Below are 26,857 nucleotides of genomic sequence, written 5' to 3'. Positions count from 1 at the left end.
CACCAGTGCCATCACCACAGTCTCCACCACCAGTGCCTTCACCACAATCTCCACCACCAGTGCCATCACAGGCATCACCACCACCAGTGCCTTCACCACAATCTCCACCACCAGTGCCATCACCACAGTCTCCACCACCAGTGCCATCACCACAGTCTCCACCACCAATCCACGTGGTCTCTTCAGGCCCCTCCTCACCGGCATCACCACCACCAGTGCCATCACCACAGTCTCCAACACCAGTCCACGTGGTCTCTTCAGGCCCCTCCTCACCGGCATCGCCACCACCAGTGCCATCGCCACAGTCTCCAACACCAGTCCACGTGGTCTCTTTAGGCCCCTCCTCACCGGCATCACCACCACCAGTGCCATCACCACAGTCTCCAACACCAGTCCACGTGGTCTCTTCAGGCCCCTCCTCACCGGCATCGCCACCACCAGTGCCATCGCCACAGTCTCCAACACCAGTCCACGTGGTCTCTTTAGGCCCCTCCTCACCGGCATCACCACCACCAGTGCCATCACCACAGTCTCCAACACCAGTCCACGTGGTCTCTTCAGGCCCCTCCTCACCGGCATCGCCACCACCAGTGCCATCGCCACAGTCTCCAACACCAGTCCACGTGGTCTCTTCAGGCCCCTCCTCACCGGCATCGCCACCACCAGTGCCATCGCCACAGTCTCCAACACCAGTCCACGTGGTCTCTTCAGGCCCCTCCTCACCGGCATCGCCACCACCAGTGCCATCGCCACATTCTCCAACACCAGTCCACGTGGTCTCTTTAGGCCCCTCCTCACCGGCATTGCCACCACCAGTGCCATCGCCACAGTCTCCACCACCAATCCACGTGGTCTCTTCAGGCCCCTCCTCACCGGCATCACCACCACCAGTGCCATCACCACAGTCTCCACCACCAATCCACGTGGTCTCTTCAGGCCCCTCCTCACGGGCATCTCCACCACCAGTGCCATCACCACAGTCTCCACCACCAATCCACGTGGTCTCTTCAGGCCCCTCCTCACGGGCATCTCCACCACCAGTCCATGCCACAGCATCCCCAGGAGTTGTGATTTTGTCAGATATAGAATCACGTATGCACTTAAACAACAATTTAGACAGTTATAATAATAATGTTGTTTAGTATTTATTTTAAATTGGCCTCTTGTCTCTTGAGGTTTTTTTTTTTTTATCTAGTCAGTATAATAATGTGTTTGTCCAACATGTTATGTTGGCAAAATAAGTAAATACATTTTTTATTTTCTGAAATGGTTTGGGTTTTCTTATTGGTTTCCTCAGTGTACAGATTTGTATACCTTGAGAACACATCTCATAAGTGTGTTAATGAAATCCAACAGTTTGTGAATGAAGCCACTTCATTTCAAACTGTTTCAACAAAAATAATGTAAAAAAATAATGTCTCCAAAAGAAAAACGAAATAAATAAAAGAAAAACTCCAAAGTTCAAAATGAAATTGTCCATCTAAAGTAAACATTAGACATTATTAAACGGATGAACTCTGTGAATATTTTTTCTTATGGGAATCTAATATGCCTTCATTCATTCCTGTCAGGTCATGAATGCTTATATGCACATTTTGGTCAAGAAATACAACAAGGATTCAACGAACAAGGCTGTGTGCATTGATTCATACGAAATGAGTGACATCTGGAAGCATAAAAAAGCAAAGGTCAAGGTTAGTACACAATTTTTTGCACACTGCAATATAAATGTGATTAACATAGATGTAACTGATCTTCACACAGTCATCAGTTGTGTATTATATCATACAACAGACAATAGAGGTAATGCGAGTTTTGGTCCCACGTACTCTTGTGTGTGTCTGTGTGTGGGTCAAGTAATATGTCCCTGCTTTTACCTTGGGGCATCAGTCATGGAGTCGCCTTGACAATATAAATGATCCAATTTGTAGAGCCTGTTACTGCATTGTCAACACAAGGAAGACACAGTTGTAACAAATTCTAATTGATTTATAAAATATATACAAGAAAAGTAACAACACTATTAAAAGATAGTAAAATGCTAAAGGTCAGTATGCTTTAAAGTAAAGTGGAGAGAATAGAAATCTAATTGTTTGATGGATGGTAGAATGTTAGTTGTTTACTTATAGGGCAAAACCTTTTTTCTGATTAATATATTAATTAGTGGTGCTTGCCTATGGCGAAGCAACACTATTGTTATCTCACATACTTATTATTCTTCTTCTTCTTATTAGTGGTGCTTGCCTATGGCGAAGCAACACTATTGTTATCTCACATACTTATTATTCTTATTCTTCTTATTCTTATTCTTATTCTTATTCTTATTCTTATTCTTCTGGCCACTTTTTGACGCGCTACTCCTCCCGCAGTTTTTGTCACAGACCCATGAATGAGGTGTCAAAACGTGCGGCCTGTTCGGGAATGGTGTGCTATGACTTTTATAAGCGATCGGGGGTACGATGTTCGCCCCAGGGGCGAAAAACCGGCCGAAAAATCCCATAGACTTAACATTGCGTCAAACTTTGACGAGTCGTAGGTCGGAACGAGGATGTCGCAGAAACGTGAAATTTACCACATTTGAAGAGGCTGACAGGCTCTGTAAGAATATACCACACAATGGGGTAAAAGTTGCACCCCTGGGGGGCAGGAGGGGCCCAAAGTTGCCCCATTGACTTACTATGGTGTAGGACGGCCCATGAAATGGGCCGTCCTACACCATAGAAACCGCTTTTATATTGAACATAACTCTGGATCCCAGTGTCGTAGAGACAAAGGGGCGGGCTCATTTTACTCAGACGACCAATCAGTCTCTCAGGATCATTGTTAAGCTTTTAAGCCACGCCCTAGCAACCATTTAGAGCACCTTAGCAACAAGTTCCATAGACTTCCATTGAAAGAGATGGAAGGGATATCTCCGGATAGAAGTGTCATAGAAACACGAGGGTGGTCTCGTTTGACTCGGGGTAGCAAACAGCCAATCATGAATGACCTCAACACTTCCTAGCCACGCCCTAGCAACCATTGTCGAGCACCTTAGCAACCAAAATCCAAAGAGGGATATCTTCCATTCTGAATGTCACAGAGGCATGGGAGTTGGTTTATATCATTCATACTGACAAGCAGCCTTTGGAGTTTCATGATTGGCAGCTGCCAAGCCACTCCCTAGCAACCAAACATAGTACCCTAGCAACCATTTTGTAACAGCTATATCTCAGCATCAGAACATTGTATCGCGATGGGGGTTGGTTTATATCATTCATACTGACAAGCAGCCTTTGGAGTTTCATGATTGGCAGCTGCCAAGCCACTCCCTAGCAACCAAACAGAGTACCCTAGCAACCATTTTGTAACAGCTATATCTCAGCATCAGAACATTGTATCGCGATGGGGGTTGGGTCTTTTGACTCATGTTAACACACAGGACTTTCAACATGCTAAACATGCTAGCTGTGAATAGCTACATGCTAATATCGATTAGTTAAGTGCTAAATGATGCTAGCAACATGCTAATCTTGCTAGTATCTGGCTACAAACATGCTAGCAAACATGCTAATCATGCTAGCATGATGCTCGCAACATGCTAATCATGCTAGCATGATGCTAGCAACATGCTAATCATGCTAGCATGATGCTAGAAACATGCTAATCATGCTAGCATGATGCTAGCAACATGCTAATCATGCTAGCATGATGCTAGCAACATGCTAATCATGCTAGCATCTAGCTACAAACATGTTAGCAAACATGCTAATCATGCTAGCATGATGCTAGCAACATGCTAATCATGCTAGCATGATGCTAGCAACATGCTAATCATGCTAGCATGATGCTAGCAACATGCTAATCATGCTAGCATGATGCTAGCAACATGCTAATCATGCTAGCATGATGCTAGAAACATGCTAATCATGCTAGCATGATGCTAAAAACATGCTAATCATGCTAGCATGATGCTAGCAACATGCTAATCATGCTAGCATGATGCTAGAAACATGCTAATCATGCTAGCATGATGCTAGCAAACATGCTAATCATGCTAGCATGATGCTAGCAACATGCTAATCATGCTAGCATGATGCTAGCAACATGCTAATCATGCTAGCATCTAGCTACAAACATGCTAGCAAACATGCTAATCATGCTAGCATGATGCTAGCAACATGCTAATCATGCTAGCATGATGCTAGCAACATGCTAATCATGCTAGCATGATGCTAGAAACATGCTAATCACGCTAGCATTATGCTAGCAACATGCTAATCATGCTAGCATGATGCTAGAAACATGCTAATCACGCTAGCATTATGCTAGCAACATGCTAATCATGCTAGCATGATGCTAGCAACATGCTAATCATGCTAGCATGATGCTAGCAACATGCTAATCATGCTAGCATGATGCTAGCAACATGCTAATCATGCTAGCATCTAGCTACAAACATGCTATTAACCTGCTAATCATGTTAGCATCATGCTAAAGACACGGTAGCATGATGCTAGCAACATGCTAATCATGCTATCATTATGCTTATTTTGTTAGCATCTTACTAAAAACTAGCTATACACACCCTAGCAACCGAGCGGCGAGTTTTGCCACTGCAAGCACCACTTCACATTTTCTTCTGGAAATGTACATTCTAGTGTTGTGATTACTATTCACCTAGACAAAACTTCGGCACGCTACTCCTCCTGCATGTTTTCTCGTAGACCCATGAATGAGGTGTCAAATCGACCGGTTCATTGAGGAGAGGTGTGCTATGTCTTTTCTAAGCGATCGGTTGTACGATGTTCGTTTGGCGGGCGAAAAAATTTCCGAAAAAAGTCCCATAGACTTAACATTGGCACAAAATTTGTGAGATCATATCTTTTGACCAGAAGGTCATAGAGACTTGGGATTGGGCTCTTTTGACTCGGCCTATCAAGCAGCCAATAAGTAGTGACATAACAACTTCATATTCCCGCCCTAGCAACCACTTAGGGCAGCCTAGCAACCATAAAACAACATATTTAAGCCATATCTCAGCTCCAGAAATTAGTAGAAACATGGAGTTTGCCTTTTTTGACTCAGACTGTCAACTAGTCTTTAAATATCATCTCATAAACTTTATAAGCACACCATAGCAACCATATAAGGTACCCTAGTAACCATACAAACACATGAATAAGCCATATCTCAGCACCAGAACATCGTACAGACATGGTTGTTGGCTCGTATGCATTAATGTACCACACTCTAGCAACCGAGCGGCGAGTTTTGCCACTGCAAGCACCACTTCACATTTTCTTCTGGAAATGTACATTCTAGTTAGTGGTGCTTGCCTATGGCAAAGCAACACTATTGTTATCTCACATACTTATTATTCTTCTTCTTCTTCTTATTATTATTATTCTTCTGGCCACTTTTTGACGCGCTACTCCTCCCGCAGTTTTTGTCACAGACCCATGAATGAGGTGTCAAAACGTGCGGCCTGTTCGGGAATGGTGTGCTATGACTTTTCTAAGAGATCGGGGGTACGATGGTCGCCCCAGGGGCGAAAAACGGCCCAAAAAAATCCCATAGACTTAACATTGCGAAAAACTTTGACGAGTCGTAGCTCGGAACGAGGATGTCGCAGAAACGTGAAATTTGCCACATTTGAAGAGGCTGACAGGCTCTGTAAGAACATACCACAAAATGGGGTAAAAGTTGCACCCCTGAGGGGCAGGAGGGGCCCAAAGTTGCCCCATTGACTTACTATGGTGTAGGACGGCCCATGAAATGGGCCGTCCTACACCATAGAAACCGCTTTTATATTGAACATAACTCTGGATCACAGTGTCGTAGAGACAAAGGGGCGGGCTCATTTTACTCAGACGGCCAATCAGTCTCTCAGGATCATTGTGAAGCTACCTAGCCACGCCCTAGCAACCATTTAGAGCTCCTTAGCAACAAGTTCCATAGACTTCCATTGAAACAGATCAAAGGGATATCTCAGAATATAAGAGTCATAGAAACATGAGGGTGGGCTCGTTTGACTCGGGGCAGCAAACAGCCAATCCTGAATCACCTCAACACTTACTGGCCACGCCCTAGCAACCATTGTCGAGCACCTTAGCAACCAAAATCCAAACAGGCATATCTTCCATTCTGAATGTCACAGAGGCATGGGAGTTGGTTTATATCATTTATACTGACAAGCAGCCTTTGGAGTTTCATGATTGGCAGCTGCCAAGCCACTCCCTAGCAACCAAACAGAGTACCCTAGCAACCATTTTGCAAGACCTACATCTCTATATCAGAACATCGTATAGAGATGGGGGTTGGTTTATATAATTCATACTGACAAGCAGCCTTTGGAGTTTCATTATTGGCAGCTGCCAAGCCACTCCCTAGCAACCAAACAGAGTACCCTAGCAACCATTTTGCAAGACCTACATCTCTGCATCAGAACATCGTATAGAGATGGGGTTTGGGTCTTTTGACTCATGCTAGCACACAGGACTTTCAACAAAGCTAAACATGCTAGCTGTGAATAGCTACATGCTAATATTGATTAGCTAAGTGCTAAATCATGCCATGAACATTATAAAAACTCTATAGTAACCAAATGTGAACACTACCAACCACCTAGTAACACCATAGCAACCATCCAGAATACCATAGCAACCACCCAAAACACCGTAGCAACCGCCTAGCAACACCATAGCAACCACCCAGAATACCCTAGCAACCGCCTAGCAACACCCTAGCAACCACCCAGAATACCCTAGCAACCACCTAGCAACACCCTAGCAACCACTCAGAACACCCTAGCAACCGCCTAGCAACACCCTAGCAACCACCTAGCAACACCCAGGCAACCACTCAGAACACCCTAGCAACCACCTAGCAACACCCTAGCAACCACTCAGAACACCCTAGCAACCGCCTAGCAACACCCTAGCAACCACCAAGAACACCCTAGCAACCGCCTAGCAACATCCTAGCAACCACCCAGAATACCCTATCAACCACCTAGCAACACCCTAGCAACCCCCTAGCAACCCCCTAACAACCACCCAGAACACCCTAGCAACCGCCTAGCAACCACCCAAAACACCTTAGCAACCACCCAGAACACCCTAGCAACCGCCTAGCAACACCCTAGCAACACCCTAGCAACCACTCAGAACACCCTAGCAACCACCCAGAACACCCTAGCAACCGCCTAGCAACACCCTAGCAACCACCCAGAACACCCTAGCAACCGCCTAGCAACACCATAGCAACCACCCAGAACACCTTAGCAACCGCCTAACAACGCCCTAGCAACCACCCATAATACCCTAGCAACCACCTAGTAACACCTTAGCAACCATGCTAGCATAATGCTAGCAACATGCTAATCATGCTAGCGTGTTGGTAGCATGATGCTAACAACATGCTAATCATGCTAGCATCATGCTAGCAACATGCTAAACATGCTAGCATCATGCTAGCAACATGCTAATCATGCTAGCATCATGCTAGCAACATGCTAATCATGCTAGCAACATGCTAGCAATATGCTAACAACATGCTAATCATGCTAGCATCATGCTAGCAACATGCTAATCATGCTAGCATCATGCTAGCAACATGCTAATCTTGCTAGCATCATGTTAGCAACATGCTAATCATGCTAGCAACATGCTAATCGTGCTAGCATCATGCTGGCAAAATGCTAATCATGCTAACATCATGCTAGCAACATGCTAATCATGCTAGCAACATGCTAATAATGCTAGCATAATGCTAACAACATGCTAATCATGCTAGCATGATGCTAGCAACATGCTAATCATGCTAGCATCTTGGTGAAAACTAGCTAACCGCACGCTAGCAACCGAGCGGCGAGTTTTGCCACTGCAAGCACCACTTCACATTTTCTTCTGGAAATGTACATTCTAGTTATTATTATTCTTCTGGCCACTTTTTGACGCGCTACTCCTCCCGCAGTTTTTGTCACAGACCCATGAATGAGGTGTCAAAACGTGCGGCCTGTTCGGGAATGGTGTGCTATGACTTTTCTAAGAGATCGGGGGTACGATGGTCGCCCCAGGGGCGAAAAACGGCCCAAAAAAATCCCATAGACTTAACATTGCGAAAAACTTTGACGAGCCGTAGCTCGGAACGAGGATGTCGCAGAAACGTGAAATTTGCCACATTTGAAGAGGCTGACAGGCTCTGTAAGAACATACCACACAATGGGGTAAAAGTTGCACCCCTGAGGGGCAGGAGGGGCCCAAAGTTGCCCCATTGACTTACTATGGTGTAGGACGGCCCATGAAATGGGCCGTCCTACACCATAGAAACCGCTTTTGTATTGAACATAACTCTGGATCACAGTGTCATAGAGACAAGAGGGTGGGCTCATTTTACTCAGACAACCAATCAGTCTCTCAGGATCATTGTGAAGCTATTAAGCCACGCCCTAGCAACCATTTAGAGCACCTTAGCAACAACTCCCATAGACTTCCATTGAAAGAGATCGAAGGGATATCTCTGGACTCAATTGTCATAGAAACATGAGGGTGGTCTCGTTTGACTCGGGGCAGCAAACAGCCAATCATGAGTCACCTCAACACTTCCTAGCCACGCCCTAGCAACCATTGTCGAGCACCTTAGCAACCAAAATCCAAAGAGGAATATCGTCCATTCTGAATGTCACAGAGGCATGGGAGTTGGTTTATATCATTCATACTGACAAGCAGCCTTTGGAGTTTCATGATTGGCAGCTGCCAAGCCACTCCCTAGCAACCAAACAGAGTACCCTAGCAACCATTTTGCAAGACCTACATCTCTGCATCAGAACATCGTATAGAGATGGGGGTTGGTTTATACATTCACATTGACTTTGGAGCTTCATGATTGGCAGCTGCCAAGCCACTCCCTAGCAACCAAACAGTGTACCCTAGCAACCGTTTTGCAAGACCGATATCTCTGCATCAGAACATCGTATAGAGATGGGGGTTGGCTATTTTGACTCATGCTAGCAAACAGGACTTGCTACATGCTACACATGCTAGCAGTGAATAGCTACATGCTAATATTGATTAGCTAAGTGCTAAATCATGCCAATAAAATGCTACAAACTCAACAGTAACCATCTTTGACAACTACCAACCACCTAGTAACACCATAGCAACCACACAGATTACCCTAGCAACCACCCAGAACACCCTAGCAACTGCCTAGCAACGCCCTAGCAACCACCCAGAACACCCTAGCAACCGCCTAGCAACCACCCAGGATACCCTAGCAACTGCCTAGCAACACCCTAGCAACCACCCAGAACACCCTAGCAACGCCCTAGCAACCACCCAAATTACCCTAGCAACCGCCTAGCAACCACCCAGGATACCCTAGCAACTGCCTAGCAACGCCCTAGCAACCACCCAGAACACCCTAGCAACCGCCTAGCAACCACCCAGAACACCCTAGCAACCAACCAGAATACCTTAGCAACAACCTAGCAACACCCTAGCAACCACCCTGAACACCCTAGGAATGCCCTAGCAACCACACAAATTACCCTAGCAACCGCTTAGCAACCACCCAGGATACCCTAGCAACTGCCTAGCAACGCCCTAGCAACCACCCAGAACACCCTAGCAACCGCCTAGCAACACCCTAGCAACCACCTAGTAATACCTTAGCAACCATGCTAGCAACATGCTAATCATGCTAGCATGATGCTAGAAACATGCTAATCATGCTAGCAACTAGCTACAAACATGCTAGCAACAGGCTAATCATGCTAGCATCATGCTAGCAACATGCTAATCATGCTAGTAACATGGTAGCAACATGCTAATCATGCTACAAATATGCTAGAAACATGCTAATCATGCTAGCATCATGCTAGCAACATGCTAATCATGCTAGCATCATGCTAGCAACATGGTAATCATGCTAGCATCATGCTAGCATCATGCTAGCATCATGCTAGCAACATGCTAATCATGCTAGCAACATGCTAGCAATATGCTAGCAACATGCTAATCATGCTAGCATCATGCTAATCATGCTAGCATCATGCTAGCATCATGCTAGCAACATGCTAGCAACATGCTAAACATGCTAGCATCATGCTAGCAACATGCTAATCATGCTAGCATCATGCTAGCAACATGCTAGCAACATGCTAAACATGCTAGCATCATGCTAGCAACATGCTAGCAACATGCTAGCAACATGCTAAACATGCTAGCATCATGCTAGCAACATGCTAAACATGCTAGCATGATGCTAGCAATATGCTAATGATGCTAGCAATATGCTAATCATGCTAGCATGATGCTAGCAATATGCTAATCATGCTAGCATGATGCAAATAATGCTAGCATCTAACTAAAACATGTTTGCAACATTCTTATTTTTGCTAGCATCATGCTAGCAACATGCTAGCATAATGGGAGAATCTAACTAAAACATGCTAGTAACATGCTTATAATGCTAGCATGATGCTAGCAACATGCTAATCATGCTAGCATGATGCTAGCAACATGCTAATCATGCTAATCATGCTAGCATCTTGGTAAAAACTAGCTAACCGCACGCTAGCAACCGAGCGGCGAGTTTTGCCACTGCAAGCACCACTTCACATTTTCTTCTGGAAATGTACATTCTAGTTAGTGGTGCTTGCCTATGGCGAAGCAACACTATTGTTATCTCACATACTTATTATTCTTCTTCTTATTATTCTTCCGGCCACTTTTTGACGCGCTACTCCTCCCGCAGTTTTTGTCACAGACCCATGAATGAGGTGTCAAAACGTGCGGCCTGTTCGGGAATGGTGTGCTATGACTTTTCTAAGAGATCGGGGGTACGATGGTCGCCCCAGGGGCGAAAAACGGCCCAAAAAAATCCCATAGACTTAACATTGCGAAAAACTTTGACGAGTCGTAGCTCGGAACGAGGATGTCGCAGAAACGTGAAATTTGCCACATTTGAAGAGGCTGACAGACTCTGTAAGAACATACCACACAATGGGGTAAAAGTTGCACCCCTGGGGTGCAGGAGCTGCCCAAAGTTTCCCCATTGACTTACTATGGTGTAGGACGGCCCATGAAATGGGCCGTCCTACACCATAGAAACCGCTTTTATATTGAACATAACTCTGGATCACAGTGTCATAGAGACAAGGGGGCGGGCTCATTTTACTCAGACAACCAATCAGTCTCTCAGGATCATTGTGAAGCTATCAAGCCACGCCCTAGCAACCATTTAGAGCTCCTTAGCAACAAGTTCCATAGACTTCCATTGAAACAGATCAAAGGGATATCTCAGAATATAAGAGTCATAGAAACATGAGGGTGGGCTCGTTTGACTCGGGGCAGCAAACAGCCAATCCTGAATCACCTCAACACTTACTGGCCACGCCCTAGCAACCATTGTCGAGCACCTTAGCAACCAAAATCCAAACAGGGATATCTTCCATTCTGAATGTCACAGAGGCATGGGAGTTGGTTTATATCATTTATACTGACAAGCAGCCTTTGGAGTTTCATGATTGGCAGCTGACAAGCCACTCCCTAGCAACCAAACAGAGTACCCTAGCAACCATTTTGCAAGACCTACATCTCTATATCAGAACATCGTATAGAGATGGGGGTTGGTTTATATAATTCATACTGACAAGCAGCCTTTGGAGTTTCATTATTGGCAGCTGCCAAGCCACTCCCTAGCAACCAAACAGAGTACCCTAGCAACCATTTTGCAAGACCTACATCTCTGCATCAGAACATCGTATAGAGATGGGGTTTGGGTCTTTTGACTCATGCTAGCACACAGGACTTTCAACATGCTAAACATGCTAGCTGTGAATAGCTACATGCTAATATTGATTAGCTAAGTGCTAAATCATGCCATGAACATTATAAAAACTCTATAGTAACCAAATGTGAACACTACCAACCACCTAGTAACACCATAGCAACCATCCAGAATACCATAGCAACCACCCAAAACACCCTAGCAACCGCCTAGCAACACCATAGCAACCACCCAGAATACCCTAGCAACCGCCTAGCAACACCCTAGCAACCACCCAGAATACCCTAGCAACCACCTAGCAACACCCTAGCAACCACTCAGAACACCCTAGCAACCGCCTAGCAACACCCTAGCAACCACCTAGCAACACCCTAGCAACCACTCAGAACACCCTAGCAACCACCTAGCAACACCCTAGCAACCACTCAGAACACCCTAGCAACCGCCTAGCAACACCCTAGCAACCACCAAGAACACCCTAGCAACCGCCTAGCAACACCCTAGCAACCACCCAGAATACCCTAGCAACCACCTAGCAACACCCTAGCAACCCCCTAGCAACCCCCTAACAACCACCCAGAACACCCTAGCAACCGCCTAGCAACCACCCAAAACACCTTAGCAACCACCCAGAACACCCTAGCAACCGCCTAGCAACACCCTAGCAACACCCTAGCAACCACTCAGAACACCCTAGCAACCACCCAGAACACCCTAGCAACCGCCTAGCAACACCCTAGCAACCACCCAGAACACCCTAGCAACCGCCTAGCAACACCATAGCAACCACCCAGAACACCTTAGCAACCGCCTAACAACGCCCTAGCAACCACCCATAATACCCTAGCAACCACCTAGTAACACCTTAGCAACCATGCTAGCATAATGCTAGCAACATGCTAATCATGCTAGCGTGTTGGTAGCATGATGCTAACAACATGCTAATCATGCTAGCATCATGCTAGCAACATGCTTAAACATGCTAGCATCATGCTAGCAACATGCTAATCATGCTAGCATCATGCTAGCAACATGCTAATCATGCTAGCAACATGCTAGCAATATGCTAGCAACATGCTAATCATGCTAGCATCATGCTAGCAACATGCTAATCATGCTAGCATCATGCTAGCAACATGCTAGCAACATGCTAATCTTGCTAGCATCATGTTAGCAACATGCTAATTATGCTAGCAACATGCTAATCGTGCTAGCATCATGCTGGCAAAATGCTAATCATGCTAACATCATGCTAGCAACATGCTAATCATGCTAGCAACATGCTAATAATGCTAGCATAATGCTAACAACATGCTAATCATGCTAGCATGATGCTAGCAACATGCTAATCATGCTAGCATCTTGGTGAAAACTAGCTAACCGCACGCTAGCAACCGAGCGGCGAGTTTTGCCACTGCAAGCACCACTTCACATTTTCTTCTGGAAATGTACATTCTAGTTAGTGGTGCTTGCCTATGGCAAAGCAACACTAGTGTTATTGTGCATACTTATTAGTGGTGCTTGCTGAAAGCAAGGCAACACTATTACTATTGCTTTTTTGGAGTCCGCCAAAAAGTTTGACGCGCTACTCCTCCCGCAGCTTTTGTCACAGACCCACGAATGAGGCATCAAAACGTGCGGCCTATTGAGGAGAGGTGTGCTATGACTTTTATAAGCGATCGGGGGTACGGTGTTCGCCCCAGGGGCGAACAAACTTCCAAAAAATCCCATAGACTTAACATTGCGACAAACTTTGACGACTCATAGCTCCGAACGAGGATTTCACAGAAGCCTGCGATTTACCACATTTGAAGAGGCTGACAGGCTCTGTAAGAAAATACCTCACAATGGGGTAAAAGTTGCACCCCTGCGGGGCAGGAGCTGCCCAAAGTTGTCCCATTGACCCCCATTGGTTTATTATTCTTATTCTTATTCTTATTCTTATTCTTATTCTTCTGGCCACTTTTTGACGCGCTACTCCTCCCGCAGTTTTTGTCACAGACCCATGAATGAGGTGTCAAAACGTGCGGCCTGTTCGGGAATGGTGTGCTATGACTTTTATAAGCGATCGGGGGTACGATGGTCGCCCCAGGGGCGGAAAAGCGGCCGAAAAATCCCATAGACTTAACATTGCGACAAACTTTGACGATTCATAGCTCCGAGCGAGGATTTCGCAGAAACCTGCAATTTACCACATTTGAAGAGGCTGACAGGCTCTGTAAGAATATACCTCACAATGGGATAAAAGTTGCACCCCTGGGGGGCAGGAGCTGCCCAAAGTTGCCCCATTGACCCCCATTGAAAATTTTTCTAGTATAACATTTACTATTCCAGGAAAAAAGTTTGGCGCCCTCCTATTCCCGCAGCTTTTGTCACAGACCCATGAATGAGGCATCAAATCGTGCGGCCTATTGAGGAGAAGAGTCCTATGAGTTTTAATAAGAGATCGGGGGTACGATGTTCGCCCTAGGGGCGAACAAACTTCCAAAAAAATCCCATAGACTTAACATTGCGACAAACTTTGACGACTCATAGCTCCGAACGAGGATTTCACAGAAACGTGTGATTTGCCACATTTGAAGAGGCTGACAGGCTCTGTAAGAGCATACCTCACAATGGGGTAAAAGTTGCACCCCTGGGGGGCAGGAGCTGCCCAAAGTTTCCCCATTGACTTACAATGGTGTAGGACGGCCCATGAAATGCATGCGTTTTTCCTACTATGGTAAATTGCATAGGGATTTTGTATTGAACATAGCTCTGGGTCACAGTGTCATAGAGACAAGAGGGCGGGCTCATTTTACTCAGACGACCAATCAGTCTCTCAGGATAATTGTGAAGCTATTAAGCCACGCCCTAGCAACCATTTAGAGCACCTTAGCAACAACTCCCATAGACTTCCATTGAAACAGATCAAAGCGATATCTCAGGATATAAGAGTCATAGAAACATGAATTTGACTCGGGGCAGCAAACAGCCAATCCTGAATCACCTCAACACATCCTAACCCCTCCCTAGCAACCTATGTCAAGCACCTTAGCAACCAAAATCCAGACAGGGATATCTTCCATTCTGAATGTCACAAAGGCGTGGGAGTTGGTTTATATCATTCTTACTGACAAGAAGCCTTTGGAGTTTCATGATTGGCAGCTGCCAAGCCACTCCCTAGCAACCAAACATAGTACCCTAGCAACCGTTTTGCAAGACCAATATCTCTGCATCAGAACATCGTATAGAGATGGGGGTTGGCTCTTTTGACTCACGCTAGCAAACAGGACTTGCTACATGCTACACATGCTAGCAGTGAATAGCTACATGCTAATATTGATTAGCTAAGTGCTAAATCATGCCAATAAAATGCTACAAACTCAATAGTAACCATCTTTGACAACTACCAACCACCTAGTAACACCATAGCAACCACCCAGATTACCCTAGCAACACCCTAGCAACCACCCAGAACACCCTAGCAACTGCCTAGCAACGCCCTAGCAACCACCCAGAACACCCTAGCAACCACCTAGTAACCACCCAGGATACCCTAGCAACTGCCTAGCAATGCCCTAGCAACCACCCAGAACACCCTAGCAACTGCCTAGCAACGCCCTAGCAACCACCCAGAACACCCTAGCAACCGCCTAGCAACCGCCTAGCAACCACCCAGGATACACTAGCAACTGCCTAGCAACCACCCAGATTACCCTAGCAACCACCCAGGATACCCTAGCAACTGCCTAGCAACGCCCTAGCAACCACCCAGAACACCCTAGAAACTGCTTAGCAACCACCCAGAATACCCTAGCAACCACCCAGAACACCCTAGCAACCGCCTAGCAACACCCTAGCAACCATCCAGAATACCTTAGCAACCACCTAGCAACACCCTAGCAACCACCCAGAATACCCTAGCAACCGCCTAGCAACCACCCAGGATACCCTAGCAACTGCCTAGCAACGCCCTAGCAACCACCCAGAAAACCCTAGCAACCGCCTAGCAACACCATAGCAACCACCAAGAATACCCTAGCAACCGCCTAGCAACCACCCAGAACACCATAGCAACCGCCTAACAATGCCCTAGCAACCACACAGAATACCCTAGCAACCGCCTAGCAACGCCCTAGCAACCACCCAGAATATCCTAGCAACCGCCTAGCAACGTCCTAGCAACCACTCAGAACACCCTAGCAACCACCTAGCAACTCCCTAGCAACCATCCAGAACACCCTAGCAACCACCCAGAACACCCTAGTAACCGAGCGGCGAGTTTTGCCACTGCAAGCACCACTTCACATTTTCTTCTGGAAATGTACATTCTAGTTATTATTATTATTCTTATTATTCTGGACAAATTTTGACGCGCTACTCCTCCCGCAGTTTTTGTCACAGACCCATGAATGAGGTGTCAAAACGTGCGGCCTGTTCGGGAATGGTGTGCTATGACTTTCCTAAGGGATCGGGGGTACGATGTTCGCCCCAGGGGCGAAAAACCGGCCGAAAAATCCCATAGACTTAACATTGCGTCAAACTTTGACGAGTCGTAGCTCGGAACGAGGATGTCGCAGAAACGTGTAATTTACCACATTTGAAGAGGCTGACAGGCTCTGTAAGAATATACCACACAATGGGGTAAAAGTTGCACCCCTGTGGGGCAGGAGCTGCCCAAAGTTGCCCCATTGACTTACTATGGTGTAGGACGGCCCATGAAATGGGCCGTCCTACACCATAGAAACCGCTTTTATATTGAACATAACTCTGGATCACAGTGTCGTAGAGACAAAGGGGCGGGCTCATTTTACTCAGACGGCCAATCAGTCTCTCAGGATCATTGTGAAGCTATCTAGCCACGCCCTAGCAACCATTTAGAGCTCCTTAGCAACAAGTTCCATAGACTTCCATTGAAACAGATCAAAGGGATATCTCAGGATATAAGAGTCATAGAAACGTGAGGGTGGGCTCGTTTGACTCGGGGCAGTAAACAGCCAATCATGAATCACCTCAACACATCTTAACCCCTCCCTAGCAACCATTGTCAAGCACCTTAGCAACCAAAATTCAAACAGGGATATCTTCCATTCTGAATGTCACAGAGGCATGGGAGTTGGTTTATATCTTTTATACTGACAAGCAGCCTTTGGAGTTTCATGATTGGCAGCTGCCAAGCCACTCCCTAGCAACCAAACAGAGTACCCTAGCAACCATTTTGCAAGACCTATATCTCTGCATCAAAACATCGTATAGAGATGGGGGTTGGTTTATACATTCACATTGACTTTGGAGCTTCATGATTGGCAGCTGCCAAGCCACTCCCTAGCAACCAAACAGAGTACCCTAGCAACCGTTTTGCAAGACCTATATCTCTGTATCAGAACATCGTATAGAGATGGGGGTTGGCTCTTTTGACTCATGCTAGCAAACAGGACTTGCTACATCCTACACATGCTAGCAGTGAATAGCTACATGCTAATATTGATTAGCTAAGTGCTAAATCATGCCAATAAAATGCTACAAACTCAACAGTAACCATCTGTGACAACTACCAACCACCTAGTAACACCATAGCAACCACCCAGATTACCCTAGCAACACCCTAGCAACTGCCTAGCAATGCCCTAGCAACCACCCAGAACACCCTAGCAACCGCCTAGCAACCACCCAGGACACCCTAGCAACCGCCTAGCAACGCCCTAGCAACCACCCAGATTACCTTAGCAACCGCCTAGCAACGCCCTAGCAACCGCCTAGCAACCACCCAGAATACTATAGCAACCGACTAGCGACACCCTAGCAACCACCTAGAACACCCTAGCAACCGCCTAGCAACCACCCAGAACACCATAGCAACCATCCAAAATACCCTAGCAACCAACCAGATCACCCTAGCAACCGCCTAGCAACGCCATAGCAACCACCTAAAACACCCTAGCAACCACCCAGAATACCCTAGCAACTGCCTAGCAACACCATAGCAACCACCCAGAACACCCTAGCAACCGCCTAGCAACGCCCTAGCAACCACCCATAATACCCTAGCAACCACCTAGTAACACCTTAGCAACCATGCTAGCATCATGCTAGCAACATGCTAAACATGCTAGCATGATGCTAGCAATATGCTAATCATGCTAGCATCTAGCTAAAACATGTTTGCAACATGCTTATTTTTGCTAGCATCATGCTAGCAACATGTTAATCATGCTAGCATGTTGGTAGCATGATGCTAACAACATGCTAATCATGCTAGCATGTTGGTAGCATGATGCTAGCAACATGCTAATAATGCTAGCATGATGCTAGCATGATGCTAACAACATGCTAATCATGCTAGCATCATGCTAACAACATGCTAATCATGCTAGCATGATGCTAGCAACATGCTAATCATGCTAGCATCATGCTAGCAACATGCTAATCATGCTAGCATCATGTTAATCATGCTAGCATCATGCTAGCATCATGCTAGCAACATGCTAATCATGCTAGCAACATGCTAATAATGCTAGCATAATGCTAACAACATGCTAATCATGCTAGCATGATGCTAGCAACATGCTAATCATGCTAGCAACATGCTAGCAACATGCTAATCATGCTAGCAACATGCTAATAATGCCAGCATAATGTTAACAACATGCTAATCATGCTAGCATGATGCTAGCAACATGCTAATCATGCTAGCATCTTGCTAAAAACTAGCTAACCGCACACTAGCAACCGAGCGGCGAGTTTTGCCACTGCAAGCACCACTTCACATTTTCTTCTGGAAATGTACATTCTAGTATTGTGATTACTATTCACCTAGACAAAACTTCGGCACGCTACTCCTCCCGCACCTTTTGTCGTAGACCCATGAGTGAGGTGTCAAATCGACCGGTTCATTGAGGAGAGGTGTGCTATGTCTTTTCTAAGCGATCGGTTGTACGATGTTCGTCCGGCGGGCGATAAATCGGCCGAAAAAAGTCCCATAGACTTAACATTGGCACAAAATTTGTTATGTCATATCTTTTCACCAGAAGGTCATAGAGACTTGGGGTTGGGCTCTTTTGACTCGGCCTATCAAGCAGCCAATAAGTAGTGACATAATAACTTCATATTCCGCCCTAGAAACCAGTTAGGGCAGCCTAGCAACCATAAAACAACATATTCAAGCCATATCTCAGCTCCAGAAAATAGAGGAAACATGGAGTTTGCCTTTTTTGACTCAGACTGTCAACTAGTCTTTAAATATCATCTCATAAACTCTATAAGCACACCATAGCAACCATATAGGGAACCCTAGTAACCATACAAACACATGAATAAGCTATATCTCAGCACTAGAACATCGTACAGACATGGTTGTTGGCTCGTATGCAATAATGTACCACACTCTAGCAACCGAGCGGCGAGTTTTGCCACTGCAAGCACCACTTCACATTTTCTTCTGGAAATGTACATTCTAGTTAATTATTATTATTTCAATATTACTTATATATTAATTTCTGATTCTAAATAGTCGGTTTGGTAATGTCTTCTTGGGTGTCTGGCTGGGCCATTACACATTGGAGAAAGTGTCATTTCTTTTAACAGCAATCAAACTTGGGTCATGGGATGCTTTTTTGTTTGTTGCTCACTACACCTCAAAATACTTGTGCATTAAATGTTGATTTTATTTTAACTGAAATTTCAGATGGATCCAAAACAATTTAAATATATCATTGGGATCATTAACGAAAATCAGCACTGGACTCTGACGGTACTGTTTATATGTTTTAAAAGCAGTCTTAATTATCTTTTAAGTGGTTGGGTGCAATTTTTTTTAGCGTTTAAGGTTTTGTTGTAATCATTTGCAATATCTTTATTATTAAGATTATGATTCCACAAGAGAAGAGGGCTCTGTTATTTGATCCTCTAGGAGAGACCACATCAAAAGTACAAAGGTGTCAGAATGTGACAAGGTAAATCAACATTTAAAACAAGATCTTCTGAAATTCTAAAGGTGTTTCTTGATATTCTATTTAATTTAATAAATTCCAAATTCAAGAGATTTATTGTCACGTTGTCAATGTACCTATGTTCAATTAAATTCTTATTTTGTTTTTACCCCATAATCATAAATATTACAGGTCCTTTATGATACAGAAGGGCTACAACGTGCCCAAATGGGTGTGTGAGACATTACCGCATTCATGCCAACAGGATGGCAGTTCCTGTGGACCCTTTGTCTTGAAAGTAAGTTAAATGGATCATTATGCCATATATGACTTTCTTTCCTCAGTGTTACACCAGAGGTAAATACAATGGAGATGTTTATTCTGGATGGTAAATGGATATCAATGATAAATATTGAAATTAATGGTGACTTCCATTGAAATACAACACAAGGATATATTAGGAAGAGTGTTACTGTTGACAATAGAAGTTAAGGTTGTAAAGTTGTAGTTATCATTCTAGTATTGACATCATTCTTTGGAAATCCCTCACTTATATTTTAGGACAGAAGGACAGTCTTGCAGACTTAAACATAGAGAAAAAAAATAGATTACATATCATTCTTAATAATCACTTTTCTTTTTTAGTTTGCAGAATGTTTCTTAAATAATGAGTCGCTTCACTTTTCTACATCTGAGGAAAGTGTGGCTGCCCTGAGAAGAAAAATTGCTGCTTGTGTCTTGCAGCACACTGGTAAGTTTCAAAGTTCCAATTTTCATTCATTCTTTTGTTCCTTAACCATTAAACAGTGTTGGTAAAATGTGATTATTCCTTAGCGTGTAAAAACTTGTGATATTATAAGAACTTGTTTTATGATAACATTGTTTATTCTGCCTCAACTAGATAACCTGAAGGACCTGTGCCATCTATGTGGGGACAAAAACAGTGGCAAAAAAGTGACTAACTGGGTAAGCATTCCAATAAAGAATATTGTCTTTTATCAAACCTTTATTGGATTTATCATATGAACTGAAGGTATTATAATAATGTCCATGTAAGTATTGTTTGATATGGATTACAGAAATACCTATGCTTGACTTCAAAATGTGTTTGTCAACATGTTTAGATTGGCTGTGATCAGGGCCGTAGCTAGAGGATACGGGGCCCCCTGAAAAAATATTGATGTGGGCCCCCACCACCCTCCACCAATATCATATACTGTACAATAGATGAACATGGAGGCCCACATATAACAGAAGATGGTGATGTTGTTGTAAAACCTTTATTTTAAAAGTTAAATGTTTATATAAAAATTACAACTAATAAAAACTAACAAAAAGCAAGAAATTGTTCAACAATAATAAAAACCAATTATTAAAAAGTAATATTTTTTTCCCCCATCAGTCTGTTATAATTCATAAATCAAAAAGTAAACATTTAGAAATTGACAAGAATGCAGTCTAATTAAAAAAATAAAACCATTTATTGCCTTATTTTTTAATAAAGAGAATATGGAACTGGTAATATTATTAAATAAAGCGAATAGGGCCTACATTTATTCATCCAAGTGCAGTGTGTTGTATTCGTGTTTTCTCGATGTTTTAAATATCATCAGCCGGCAGATCAGATGCATAATGCAATGCGTCGTGACTCGTGTAATTTTTTTTTAAACTCTATTTACAATAGTGTAAAAAGACAGGAATTTAGACCACGTAATCATTCGGTCGATTGTGGCGCGCACCGATAATAAAAAATGACTGTACACGGCAGACTGTAGACGGAAGTTTTCTAATTCCCAGCGAAATAATAATAACCGGTCTTTAAGAACGTCTTGATCGACTGGGATACAACCACTCTCCTTGCCTCCCTCTCCGTCTTTTCCTGGCATTTCTGGTACCTGATTTATGTTTTCTTTTCCCCGACATTTTTCAGTCAGTTAGTCTCCTGCTCTTCCACCAAGTTAATCGTTAACTTCAGGCTGCCGCCTCAACTCTGATTGGTTCTGTTCACGAGCTGGGGCGGGACTTACAATTTTATTGGGTCCATCTGATGTTTGTCACTGACTCTGACTGAATAATTAATAAATACTTTAGGTCGGACTAAACCATTTTTATGGAGGTAAGAGAAGCAGATATTTGGAAAAATATTTACCCAAATTGCACGTTTTTGTGGTTTTCATTTAAATCTCAGGCATACAACTAATATAAATATTAGAATTATTCATACAACAGGGGCCTAAATAGTATAACTGCTGGATTTTGTGGGGCCCCCTGGGCAGCGGGGGCCCCTATAATTGTCACCACCTTTCACCCCACTAGCGACGGCCCTGGCTGTGATATGTGCCCACGTTGGTTTCACTGCAAATGTGTTCAACGTACAAGGAAACACAAAACATACATCTGCCCAGTTTGTCAACCTTAATGTAAGGTTTAAGGTGGTAATTTTCTTCTTTTTTTTTCGTGAAAACTTCATTGTACGTTTCTTAACTATATAATTTATTTGCCAGGTGATATAAACTACTTATGCTTCTCTCTTTCTTTGTTTCTCTGTCAGTGTGTCTTGGTTTTTGTACATATCACCACTTTCCCCTTGCCTGAAAGTCTTCTTTTTTGGTTGCTTCTAAACCTTTCCCTTACTACTCGCCCCACGTTTTGGCAATCGAGTGCAAAATGACATACCCATAATAAAATGGTTGTTGCTAACTAGTCCTTCTGGCTACACACAAAACCAAGGTATCATTTAAAAGCTGACACTTGACAGTTTACTATGAAAGACTTAAAATTGCTCTGAGCAAATACTAATAGAGAGATAAATAAGCTCAAAAACAATGGACGAGAATTTGTTTTTGTATAATAAATATTTATGAAAAAGAAAAATGCTTAAGGCAAAAATATAGGGGCCTGGAAACACAAGCAAACTAAAGCCATAGGTCTTAACAATGTATGTTTCAAATTTGAAGTTTATACAAGCAAAAATGATTTTTTTACAAGCATTTATTTCAGCGCATGTCTAGGCACCTACCCAAAAAGGCCACTTGGAGACTCCAAAGGGACACTTGGTAACCAACTTTTACCATGAGCTATAACAAGTTTTTTTGATCATTTAAATATATTTTCTTATTACAATACGACAAAGCACAACTTAAATACTTTCTCTGGTGTATTGTTTACATCCTAAATGTTTATAAAAATGCAGTTATGTGCATTTTTTTGAAAAGGCTCCAAAAGGACCCTAAAGTGACATTTGGCAACTTGCTTATAAAAAGTATATATAACAAAGTCTTTGTTCACTACCATCCATTTAATGGTTAAGAATGACACATTATTTAGCAAATCAAACTTTTTTTATTTATACATCTGTATATAGTTACAAACAACTGTTTCTTAGTTCAGTGCAATCAACAGTGATACACATTTCTCAAAAGCCCCCCCAACTTTTTTTTGAATAAATAAATAAACAAATGTACTATTTACAAAGTATTGCACAGTTTGGCAGTGCTGTTCTGTTGATGGTTTGTCAATTAGCTGGTAGTTCGTTCACCCGGTACATATACTCTCACAATCCCTATTGCAAATTAGCCATCCTGCACTGGACTAAAAAGTCACAGGAGGTTGTCATTCACACTAGAAGTGTCCAGCACACATAGAGGAGAGTTTTACCACAGGTAAGGACGGTTTGTCAAGCCCACTCGTCCACCCGGTACATATACTCTCACAGTCCCTATTGCAAAAGTGCTATCATTCTTTGGACTAAATATGAAGTCACACTAGGAGGTTGTTCTGTGCATGATAATCAATAAAGCAGTTCCTTTTAGGGAGGTAGCAGAAAGCTACATCACAGTTGTGACACTTCACAGGAGAATTCCAGTGGCACACCTTACATTTGCGTCTACCTGCCCTGCTGTCGTTGGTGATGTGCACAGGACTGTGACACCCACAAAAAGTATGAGAAGGAGGGTCAAAAACCTTGCTTTTGGTGGGATGTCCTGTCAGCTCCTGTCTCTTTCTTCCGTTCTTTCCTCTTGAACTTCTGGATGCAGCTGAAGATGTTGCAGCCACACACGGACGCTTTCATGTTGTCCAGAGGCCTCTGGTACCCTCGCATCATCTGAAGTTTCGTCACTGTTGAATTACACAAAAAGGATTAGAAATACACCTAACATAACTGATTATCTTACACATAAATAAATATTATTGCCTTTTCAAATCTGAAATTCAAACAATCATTCACATACAGCAATCTACCTCTACACCCACTCTATTGTTGCCCTGATTGCACATTTACACTACCAGCTTACAGATTTTATATTCAAAAATAATTCACATACAGCAATTCTCCTCCATACCCACTCTATTGTTGCCCTGATTGCACATTTACACTACCAGCTTACAGATTTTTTTATTCAAAAGATCATTCGCTTACAGCAATTCTCCTCCATACCCACTCTATTGTTGCCCTGATTGCACATTTACACTACCAGCTTACAGACTTTTTTATTCAAAAGATCATTCGCTTACAGCAATTCACCTCCATACCGACTCTATTGTTGCCCTGATTGCACATTTACACTACCAGCTTACAGACTTTATATTCAAAAATAATTCACATACAGCAATTCTCCTCCATACTATTGTTGCTCTGGTTGCACATTTACACTACCAGCTAATACAGACTGTAATCAGACAATAATAATGCCCTCAAATGCTATTTTTTTAATCTCACTAAACATCACTTTACTTGCTTCACGTTATTTGCTTACCACAAAGTGCTGGGCTGTCTCTTTCTTCCGTTCTTTCCTCTTGAACATCTGGATGCAGCTGAAGATGCTGCAGCCACACACGGACGCTTTCATGTTGTCCAGAGGCCTCTGGTACCCTCGCATCATCTGAAGTTTCGTCACTGTTGAATTACACAAAAAGGATTAGAAATACACCTAGCACAACTGATTACCTTACACACATATAATTACATTTTCTTCTCTGAAAAGTTTGATTTTGTAAACTTCGTCTTGCGTTCTAACTTACACACAAAACAATAGCCTATAGCTAACATTACATAGAGTAATATGTTCAATGTTGTATAGGGTTTCTTCTAATTCAGCGCTTGAATCACAACGAATTTTCACTGTTTTTCAATGTACTTCTAAGCCGCAATAGTGCAGAAAATCAAAACGTTTAGATGTTTAGACACTTACCGACCTGAAACTGATCGAGTCCTTCCAAAAACATATCCTCTTCTTCAAAGTCGACGCTGGATAACGTTACAGCACTCTCTTCTGAATATTCCACGCTTTCTTCATCACTGCTTCGCAGAAATTCCTCCAATGCAGCAGCAGGAGAAAATAACTTCTGTCCCCGCCGTGAACGCATTGCAGCAGGCTAATGTACACAGAGCGAGCGAGTGCTACTGTGCTAGCGCGAGCAGGTGACCTCTGTGCGTCATGACTGTCACGTGTGCGTAAATTTCCAGGGAAGCAAATGGTTGCGCTCACAAAGGAACACTGTTATAAACGCGAGATTATGCAAATCATCACATGTGCGTATTCGTTATGGCATAGGCTTTCACTTTGGGTGACAACACAACAGTTTCCATTGCTATTGGTTTATTTTTTACCACACATATTTGCATTATGCATGATCATACGTCACCAAAAGCGTCTGACATCCTTCACTTCTTTCTAAAATTACATGGCCAGTTTTCATCGGACATCTTCTGGACCGATCTCATTCATTTCCAGACACTCTACTAAAAACACTGATATGTTATGTTTCATTGAATAATGCACTAGATGTGGATAGTTCGTCGAATAAACGGGACAACGCCCTCGTGATTAGCAAATTTCAGGATGTAAACAATAGAAGTTATATGGATATTTTTAACAGTTTGCATATTTTTGGACAAATCGTTACCATGGACATCATATACTGGACTCTTCCCATGGTAAAAAGATCGATGTCATCATTATTCTGCCAAGCATTACATTTCAACAACACAAAAAAGGTAAGCCCCCCCCCCTCCTCTTCATAGTTGTATCACATTGTTTATGTTGATAAAGAATAACAAAAACCGGTTGCAAAGTTATCTTGATTGTATAATGCTTATAACGAGACGAATGTACAGTGTCGTATCTTTCAAACAATGTATTGGTTAACCTTATTACTTGACAAAATGATATTGTAAACACGCGATCAATGTAAACAATGTAAAATTTGGGATCACCAGTGATCCCTGCGGCTCAAGGGGTTAAAGCAGTTTCTGATTTTTTAATATTGTTGTTTTTTTGTGTGTGCCTATTTCCTGTTCCCTATCTCGACTCAGCTTGCTCACCCGGTTTTTGACCCTCTGCTCTCGTCCTGGAATATTGCCTTTGCTTCATCCTTCAAACTGTTGGTCCGCTACTGATTTTGACCCCAGCCTGTTCAAGGGATTTTGCCTCTGTCTCGCCCTCTTACTTGGTGGCTCGGCTACCAATTAATTTATGTTTTTTTATTGTTTTGATTCAACCTTTTTGACAATAAATCCTGTTCTAAATTGATCTGCTCTTGGGTCCTGTTGTCTGAACCTCCCTAACAACTTTAGCTGGGTCAGAGACCCAAAACACTCTTTCTGGAGACTCATCTCATCCTGTAGACTACCTGCAAAAAAGCACAAGTGTTCAGGTTCAATAATAAGCATTTTACATAGGGGAGTATGATTTTGGCAGCCCTGCCGAATTCACACCCCCCACTCTGAGATCACTTTAGCTGGGTCAAACACCCAAAATACTCATTCTGGGGACACATCTCACCCTAAAGACTACCTGCAAAAAAGCACAAGTGTTCAGGTTCAATAATAAGTATTTTACATAGGGGAGTATGATTTTGGCAGCATTGCCGAATTCACACCCCCCTCACTGATATCCCTCTTGCTGGGTCAGAGACCCAAAATACTCATTCTGGGGACACATCTCATCCTGTAGACTACCTGCAAAAAAGCACAAGTGTGTAGTTTCAATAATAAGCATTTTACATAGGGGAGTATGATTTTGGCAGCATTGCCGAATTCACACCCCCTCACTGATATCCCTTTTGCTGGGTCAAACACCCAAAATACTCATTCTGGGGACACATCTCACCCTAAAGACTACCTGCAAAAAAGCACAAGTGTTCAGGTTCAATAATAAGTATTTTACATA

The 26,857-nt window shown here is 43.4% G+C and overlaps 1 protein-coding gene across 1 annotated transcript; it reads left to right on the top strand.

Moving 5' to 3' along the window:
• Positions 1-1,168: 1,168 nt before the first annotated feature.
• Positions 1,169-26,218, top strand: LOC130097729 (uncharacterized). The gene is made up of 7 exons (XM_056264672.1): positions 1,169-1,694; positions 19,442-19,507; positions 19,621-19,709; positions 19,878-19,983; positions 20,331-20,436; positions 20,587-20,651; positions 26,002-26,218. The coding sequence occupies exons 1-7, from the start codon at positions 1,575-1,577 to the stop codon at positions 26,083-26,085; spliced, it is 636 nt and encodes a 211-aa protein (XP_056120647.1). The 5' UTR covers positions 1,169-1,574; the 3' UTR covers positions 26,086-26,218.
• The last annotated feature ends 639 nt before the right edge of the window (positions 26,219-26,857 follow it).

This window comes from Rhinichthys klamathensis, unplaced genomic scaffold, assembly GCF_029890125.1.
Source record: "Rhinichthys klamathensis goyatoka isolate OS25496 unplaced genomic scaffold, OSU_Roscu_1.1 h1tg000223l_1, whole genome shotgun sequence".
In the NCBI taxonomy this organism is placed as follows: Eukaryota; Metazoa; Chordata; class Actinopteri; order Cypriniformes; family Leuciscidae; genus Rhinichthys; species Rhinichthys klamathensis.
This window is presented reverse-complemented; position numbering and strand designations above follow the sequence as displayed.